The 8,970-nt window shown below is 45.2% G+C and overlaps 1 protein-coding gene across 1 annotated transcript; it reads right to left on the bottom strand.

Annotated features, from left to right (window-relative positions):
* Positions 1-653: 653 nt before the first annotated feature.
* Positions 654-8,633, bottom strand: rft1 (RFT1 homolog). The gene is made up of 10 exons (XM_029677897.2): positions 8,347-8,633; positions 5,268-5,353; positions 4,706-4,822; positions 4,292-4,583; positions 3,794-3,928; positions 3,335-3,595; positions 3,051-3,195; positions 2,779-2,884; positions 2,441-2,690; positions 654-1,969 (listed from the first exon to the last, which is right to left on the bottom strand). Exons 1-10 carry the CDS (start codon positions 8,407-8,409, stop codon positions 1,805-1,807), a joined length of 1,620 nt encoding a protein of 539 aa, XP_029533757.1. The 5' UTR covers positions 8,410-8,633; the 3' UTR covers positions 654-1,804.
* Positions 8,634-8,970: the final 337 nt, after the last annotated feature.

The following is an 8,970-nucleotide window of genomic DNA, read 5'->3' as shown; positions in this document are numbered from 1 at the left end:
ACTTGTTAATGTTTTTGAGCGATTACAGGGAAAATATTGACATACTCTGCCCAAGGCATTGTGTTCTCTTTGTTTAAATTACAAATTCATATCTAAATCAATTTTACTTATAATCCTGCCACAAACAACGACCCGCTGACCGAAAAAGGATAAAGCATAAGAAAACAAGCAATACACAGCCAGTCGTCGTGAGCCATGCAATAAAGCACTAGTTAATACAACAAATTAAATACAATATAGACCTATCTCGAGATCATTTTTCTGCATCAATTCTCTATCCAAAAGGCAACTTTTCGTTTGTATCCCCCTTCCCCATGTTCTTTTAAATCAAAGTCTAATTTTGTAGGCCAAAGACCAGGTTGTACTTTTTTGATTCCATAGCCTTTTTTCCTCTCGCAGGGTGGGGGCTCGTGCAGTAGGTCTGACTGCTCCGTTTCCATGGCAACAACATCACGAGAAGCACAAAAGGATGGATGTGGGGTGGCGGGAAACTCGACGCAATTACTTCCATTAAATTTCAATGATTGATTGATTACTAGACAATATTCGCTGTCATTCAGAGTAAATTAGCAATGTTTTTTTATACAATGATATGGGATACATTCCCCTAATACACTGTATCTAATCTGGCATAGGCTACAAATAACAATTAGTCAAAATCCACCTGCTTTTATTTATCAAAACCTAATTTGGTTACAAAATAGCCTACCACTCTCAAGCAGTTTACATTTTAAAAATCAACAATGTGCAGGTGAAACAGTGTTTTCAGTGCTTGCTCATACTGTACACACAAAAGAGCTCTATTTTCATGTCATCCAATAAATGTAAACGCCTGGAGTTTGCTAGACGCATTTGGACTGGAACCAGTGCTATGGTCAGATGAGCTGAAAATAGAGTTCTTTGGCCACGCACACCAGTGGTGGGTTTGGTGTCAAAAGACAGATGCATATGCAGTAAAAGTGTGTAAAATATGGTGGATCATTGATGATATGGGGTTATTTTGCTTCCACTGGTCCTGGGGTCCCAACTGCAACATTAACTTTACCCCGTACCAGGACAATTTAGCTGAAATTTGGCTGCAAGTGGATTTTCCTGCAAGACAATAACCCCAAGCACACATTAAAATTCACTTTTTTTGGTTAATTGACCACAAAAAACAACATTTTGAAATGACCATCTCAGTCTCCAGACTTGAACCCCATTGAAAACCTGTGGTTTGAATTGAAGAGGGCAGTCCATAACAGCAGATGAAGGATATCAAGGATCTGGAAAGATTCTGTATGGAGGAATGGTCTAAGATTCCTCCCAATGTGTTCTCCAATCTCATAAAACATTTTAGAAAAAGGCTCAGTGCCATTATCCTCGCAAGGGGTGCTGGAGTATTGACCACTATCTTTTTGAGAAAAAACGAACATTACTTGTTAAACAAAATCTCTTTCTCTGAGCAATTGTATTAGTATATAATAAAGTATATAATAATATAATTGCCCCAAAATTTGAGCATACAATATAGCTCAGTATTTGTATGTGTTTATTTTATACAGTGTTTTTTGCTCATCTTTATCAATGTTGCCAATATTTTTAGACCTTACTGTACACACACACACACACACACACGTTTTTGGCCAGTGAGCTGCTCATTCCAACTTCACCCTCAGTCCATGACAGGGTCACTTAGGATTGCAGCTGTTTCCACATTCCCCTCCAAGTCACTGTGTTCAGATCTATGTATCCTTCTGCCATTCGGATTATCCTGTCTCTCTCTCTCATTATAATTGGCAGGTTACTCCTCTGCTAGGCAGGTTTAGGTGTGTTTCTTCCCATAGCGAGGTAAGAGCTGAGTCCGAACAAACTGAACAAGTTTTGTCTCTGTGAGAAGGACAGTGACAAGTACACCCAGTAGACACCCGGCTCCCACAGCGATGTGAACCAGCCTTAGTAACCATCCTCCGTCACAACAGAACACACCCTGAAACAGCAGAGTACAGACAGATAGGAAATCGGATTCTATGGTAAATAAATACATAGACAGATAAGACAATCTGTCTCACTATTATCTCTGATTATTTGAGAAGAATAAATATATAGTTTGTATACTAACTCCCATTTCTATGATTGTAAGGTAGAAACAATAACTGTTTCATTAAACGTCAGATACAGACTTAAGTGTGATTGGCTGATATGTGATTGGATGGTGTATACAGTATGTGGGGTGTATCAGAGGAGGCTGGTTGGAGGAGCTATAGGAGGATGGGCTCATTGTAATGGCTGGAATGTAATTAATGGAATGGTTTCAAACATAATGGAAACCACATGTTTGACTCAGCTCCATTTATTCCATTACAGCCATTACAATGAGCCTGTCTTCGTATAGCTCCTCCCACCAGCCTCCTCTGGCGTGTCCAGTAAAGCAGTGAGGAGAACAGTTATAGTGTGGTACCTCAGAGAGAGCAGTGAGGACTGCACTGAGAGCCAGAGCTAGCAGCAGAAGAGGGGAGGGCCTCAGGCCGCGCAGAGGCGTCCACTGGCTTGACAGGAAGTAGCGGTGGATGTAGAACAGGCTGTGAAGGATACGCAGGCCCATGTTCAGACAGTTAGCCAGGATGAAGCCAATGCCCCCTGCCCACCACGTCAGCATGTAAGACAGGAGCAGGAAGGAGATAGACAGAGCCAACATCACCAGGTTATACCTGGGGACAGACGAGAGGGCAACGTAAGCAACATGATACACACTGTGTGTGTGTGTGTGTCTGTCTGTGTGTGCCTGCCTTCTCTCACCTGTCAACCTCTTCCTTGCTCATGGCAGCAAAGACAAAGCACTCAGTTATTCCATTAATGGCCAGTAGGAGCACATAGGAGCTGTAGCATCGCAACAGACTGGGCCCTTCAATATAACACAAATATCATTACACACAACCACTCACATAAAACCAGTAGCTTGAGGAATTAGATTATTCCAATCATTGCTGAATAAGTTACTTTATTGTGATTCAGTTGACTATGGTGGTTGACTCACTTAATTCATTGATTAATTTGGTTAGTTGACTCACCTGCACCACTGCTCAGTAGAGATCCCCCATAGATGTCCAGAGCCAGGTGAGAGTAGGCGTAACCAAACACTGTGATGATCAGACCAATCACAAGCACCAGCTTCAGCAGACACTCCAGAACTTCAGCTGCTATGGCAACCTCCTCCTGCAGACCAATCAGCAAGTGGCATCAATGCACCTGCATGAGCTATAATGTGTGTGTCAGACAACTTTATTTGTCATTGGCCACTGACAAATGGTGAAATGAGTGACTGGTATTTGATTGGCTGACTCTGCCCTCTGACCTGTTTCTGCTGCCTGACGTCCCGCCCCCTCTCCAGGACTTTGGCAAAGAAGACGTAGAAGCTCTCCTCGATGGGCAGGAAGATGAAACGGGCAACCATTGAGCCCAGGTTGTTGACGATGTCGTACACGCCCTGCTCCCCGAAGCTCAGCACATTGAGGAAGGTCATGACATAACGCTCGCCCTCCGTCAGGATCTGCTTCAGAAAGGATTGCTTGAAGAAGCTCCACGTCAGCCTGGCCAACGTCCAGTCAATCACAGGCTACAGACACACACACAACGGGATGACATAGCACACACAGTTGTGACCTGACATAGTATATGAATGAATGAGCCAAACAATCAATTTATCATTGATTTGTCAGTTAATACAACCAATTGCTTTCGGGTATACTGTATACTAGCTCAGTGAGGAGTGTATGTGGTGAGTGACGGTTAGTGCTGGTGTGGTGAATGTTACCTCTCCTTCAACACTGGAGGGCAGCAGGTCTGCCACACGCTGCAGGGGGAAGTACTTCCTGTTGGCCTCCCCAGAGCCCAGGAAACGCAGGAAGTAGACAAAGTAGCACAGCACCAGGAACCCTGTGTACACCAGCTATGAAGGACAGGCCAGTATAACAGTTAGCCAAGTAGACACTCGTCCACAGTGATTTATGAGGGTTGCATGCAATACCATCTCTCCTATATAGATTCATATTTACTAACACAATCTTACTCCATGACCACTTCATCTTTTTGACAATACCTCCTATGCACACAACCCTCTAACCATACTCCCTTGTAACCAGTGATGTAGTGGTAAAAAAAAAACAAGTGGGTAAACGCTGATTGCGGTGAATTAAGCAATGCTGCCTATACTTTCAATGCATTTCTTTCTGCAAAAGGTGGGTAAACGCTTGAGCTAAATAGACAAACATAAGATCATTTGTATAAGGGATGGGGCTGCGTACGTATGTACCTGAGCAGCAGAGAATATGTAGAGCCCCCACTGAGGAGCAGAGACCACCAGCACCACTGTCAGAACACACTTAGCCACCATGGCCAGGCTCTCAGCAACCACCTTCAGCCTGACAAACATGTGGGCCTGAGCCAGGACCCAGAGAGGCTCAGCCAGCAGCTCCTGCAGTGCGGCCAGGGCAAAGAGCCCCACAGCGGGGCCGTAGTGGGGGATAGTCAGGGGATCCGGAACCTCCAGGAGCCACAGCCACACACACACAAGGAGAGATGCCCATAGTACACCCAGTGGCAACCTGGGAGGATGACACACACACAATCATTTGTTATGCAGATAGTGCCGATGAAAGACCCAACTGTATATGTTCTGACCAGAGCAAACACTGTGGAGCAGCAGCTCCCCTATAGTCCCACTCACGTCAGCCATAGCAGGTTGATGACTTGTCTCCAGTTGTGATCTGTTCCGCCACTCAAACAGGCTCTCCTGAAGGCCTCTCTGGACAAGAAGACCACCGTGGAGTACAGCAGTGTCAACCTGCATACACGAACACACATGTGCGTACACATGCACACACACACGTGCACATACAGTATGTAGTGGTGTTAGTTTTTGTTTAACTGCAGGCTTGGACAGTTCATATTGCAGCAGGTGTAATGTTATACAGAAGGCAATTCCACAGTAACAGACTGATGCTGAGACACTTTCCACTTTAAAATGTACGTCAAACCGAAACCAATGATTGCAAAGTTAAACAAACCATACAACTCCCTAAACTTTGCTTCTGCACTCTGTTCTTCAAGTAAATGTTTTTGTAAAATATTCTGTGGAAATTGCTCAAAGTCATCCTTGTGCATAGAGTTGTACAGTTTGTTTAACTTTGCTATCATCGTTTTTTGTTTGGCATACATTTTAAAGTGAAAAACTGAATCCCAGCATCACTCTGTTACCATGGAATTGCCACAGAGTAAAACAATCTTACCTGACGTTGACCACGCCAATCAGCTCTTTGGACACAAAGCGCAGCGTGAATGCGTTCAGCAAAAAGGTGAGCACACGAAACATGACCTAAAAATAACCAGGAACATATTCAGTAGGCACATAGATAGATATGCAATGGATAGAAAGGTCATCATCATGATTATCTCACGTGGAATAGAGATTGCTCTGTAACTTAGATGTCTTTCTGCCACTTGAATATTTGATGCCTTAGGACAACAAACACACACTTGCTTATGATAGCCCATCGTATCCAATGACAACTTCCACTTCTGAGTTAACGGTGAATTCTTGAATGACTGTAGAGTCCAATCCGAGATCCACAAACTGTATTGCAGGTGGGGCATATGCAGTCTGTGTTGGCGGGGCAGGCATGGTTGTATGCGAGCGCAGTTGGTGTTGAGTGACCATGGCCTCCATACTCTTGCAGTTGGGGGCCCATGGCCTCCATACTCTTGCAGTTGGTGTTGGGGGACCATGGCCTACATACTCTTGCAGTTGGTGTTGGGGGACCATGGCCTCCATACTCTTGCAGTTGGTGTTGGGGGACCATGGCCTCCATACTCTTGCAGTTGGTGTTGGGGGACCATGGCCTCCATACTCTTGCAGTTGGTGTTGGATGACCATGGCCTCCATACTCTTGCAGTTGGTCTTAGTATATCTGTATGAGCCACACTGTTGCACCAGATGATTCCCAGGATGCGCTGCAGGCATCTTATGTGGAATCACTTGAGCTGCTTGTTGTGGCGACTGTAAGTGACCCAGGCTTCACAGCTGTAAAGGAGTGTGGTGATGCAGACGGCTTAATAGATTGCGACTTTGGTGTGGAAGTGGAGATCCCTGTTTTGGAAGACCCTGCACCTGAGTTTCCCGAAGGCAGCTGATGCTTGCTTGATCCTATTTTGAATTTTGAGGTCGATGCTGCAGTCCTCCGAAAGGATGCTGCCCGGGTATTTGAAGGACGGGACTATTGCCAGTGATTTGTGTTCAATGGTGAAGACAGGCATGGTGGGTGGAGGGCTGGATCTCCATTGGCAGACCACCTCTGTCTTGGTGGTCTTGATAGACAGTCCCATCCTACTATAGACCCTCACAGCCGCTACAAGGATGGACTGAAGGTCTTACGGAGTGTGGACCACAAGAGCACAGTCATCAGCACACTGCAGCTCAAGAAACCGCTCCATCAAAACCTTGGTGGTTGCTTGGAGCCTCCTGTTGTTGAATAGAGCCTCCTGTTGTTGAATAGGTTTCCATCCAGCCTGAAGTCCACGCAACCCGCTGCTGTCCTCAAGCTCCTTCTGGAGAAGCTGGGTGACACATAGGAGGAAGATGTTAAAGAGTACTGGTGCCAGCATACACCCCTGCCTCAAACCAAAGCGTGCGGACTCCTGGCCTCCTATGGCCACCCGAGCCATCATCCCATCATGGAACTGGCAAAGGATGTTGATAAATATGTCTGGACAGCCAAATTTGAGTAGAATGCCCCATAGTAGTTCCCTGCTCACAGTGTCGAAGGCCTTGAAGAGGTCGACAAAGGCCATGAAAAGGTCCTAATGTTGTTCACGGCACTTCTCCTGAAGTTGCTGTGCCATGAATATCATGTCAACCGTACTCCTGTTCTTTCTGAATCCACATTGTGACTCCGGCAGCAGTTCCTCTGTGATGTTGTTCGCCAGCCTGTGAGCATCACCTTGGCCAGGACCTTGCCGGCAACAGCCAGAAGGGATATCCCCCGTCTGTTGCCACAAATGGACTTGTCACCCTTGTTCTTAGAGATGACTGATGTACTGGTGGAGCATTCTGGTGCAGAAGTAACCTCCCTTCTTAAGTAGCTCTGCCGGGATGCTGTCAGCGCCAGGAGTCTTGTTGTTCTCGAGGGAACGTATAGCTGATAACACCTCTTGGAAGGTCTGTAGGAGAGTGCTGATTGAGTAGTGCGTCAAACTGGTCAGCCCACTTCATCAGGATCTAGTTTTAGTCCTTCAAGAGAGTCAGACCATCAGCTGTTTTCATGGGAGTGATGGAGCGACTTCTAGGGCCAACGTCTGGGGCCCAGTTCCCGAGTGGCGCAGCGGTGTAAGTCACTGCATCTCAGTGTTAGAGGCGTCACTACAGACCCTGGTTCGATTCCAGGCTGTATCACAACCGGACGTGATTGGGAGTCCTATAGGGTGGCGCACAATTGACCCAGCGTCGTCTGGGTTAGGGTTTGGCCAGGGGTAGGCCGTCATTGTAAATAAGAATTTGTTCTTAACTGACTTGCCTAGTTAAATAAAGGTTCATTAAAAAATAAATGTGCTTTAGTTGATTGGTAGAAATGTGGATTTCCTGTGACTTATCGTCCACCATTTGTTCTGCAGAGCACGCAAGGTTGTTTGCGCCATTGCTTGTGAAGGGTAACAGATGTGGGGCTGTTGAGAGTAGCCCTGTGCGCTTTGTGCATATTGTCCAGTAAGGTTGTGATGGTGTCAGAGTTCTCATCGAACCAGTCCTGATGTTTCCTACCTTTGTAGCCAATGGAGTGGGCCGCTGCCTGATAGCGCACTGAGCTAATAGATGCCCACTTCTGGTCCTCTGCGCTCAGAAGAGGCTCAGTCTCCCTCAGAGAGAGCGCGACGGATGTACATATCACCTCAATTATCTCGACTAACCGGTGCCCCTGCACATCGACTCTGTACCGATACCCCCCTCGCTATTGTTATTTTACTGTTGCTCTTTAATTATTTGTTACTTTTATTTCACGTATTTTTTCTCTTAAAACTGCATTGGTTGTTAAGGGCATGTAAGTAGGCATTTCACTGTTGTATTCGGCGCATGTGACAAATACAATTTGTAGCATAACGCATATTGGCTAGATAATCGTATCAACAACTGCTACAAAATCCCGGCATTCAGAAAAAAAATTGCTACATAAAAGGATATTTCACAACAACTAACTTAAAAGTATGTCATCCACATGCTACTCTGAGGGAGTGGATATTAGGAATTTTATCAAGGACACTATTGTTATCAAGTGAAAAAAGGAGTTTGGCATAGCTAATTATAATAGCTAGCTACTTTACCTGAAGCAAGACATTGTATGACGCGAGAGTGGAGGCATTCTTCAACATATCTTGGGAACTCATCGTACAGCTAGCTAGCCCTCTTTCTTTGAGGCGTATGACAAGGCTTCTCCAGAAACTGTACTGTGAAAAGGAGCAGACTCACAGATACGGACAGTAAGTGCGTTATGAAGTATGAATCTGTACTCATTTTTGTGCCATTTGTCTTTTCTGGTGGATCGTATGACCAGACCTGACTACATACAGCTTTAGAGATTTCATGCTATCAACTTCCGTACACATGGGAAGTCACTACCACGTCACCAGAACGATGTGTATATTATGCAAGTGGGCCCGCTAGGCGGCGTGGTCACCTCAACGGTTGAGTTTTGGATGCAGGAGCTACCGTAAATAAGAAATTGAAGTCCCATGGGAATACTGCTTGTTACGTTCAACATCGCATACCAAAACAAAAAAAAATGATTTTAGAATGGACATTTACTTGTTCCAATTGTGTGCGTTTCTGTGTCTGTTCACAATTTGCAAAAAACAAATGACATTTCTTGAGTGCAGTGATAGCGTGGTTTATAAAACGTCACTCCCTGCTATCTAAAGTGATTTATATGGTAGAATGACTGAAGACAC

The sequence above is a fragment of the Oncorhynchus nerka genome, linkage group LG2 (assembly GCF_034236695.1).
Source record: "Oncorhynchus nerka isolate Pitt River linkage group LG2, Oner_Uvic_2.0, whole genome shotgun sequence".
Classification (NCBI taxonomy): Eukaryota; Metazoa; Chordata; class Actinopteri; order Salmoniformes; family Salmonidae; genus Oncorhynchus; species Oncorhynchus nerka.
This window is presented reverse-complemented; position numbering and strand designations above follow the sequence as displayed.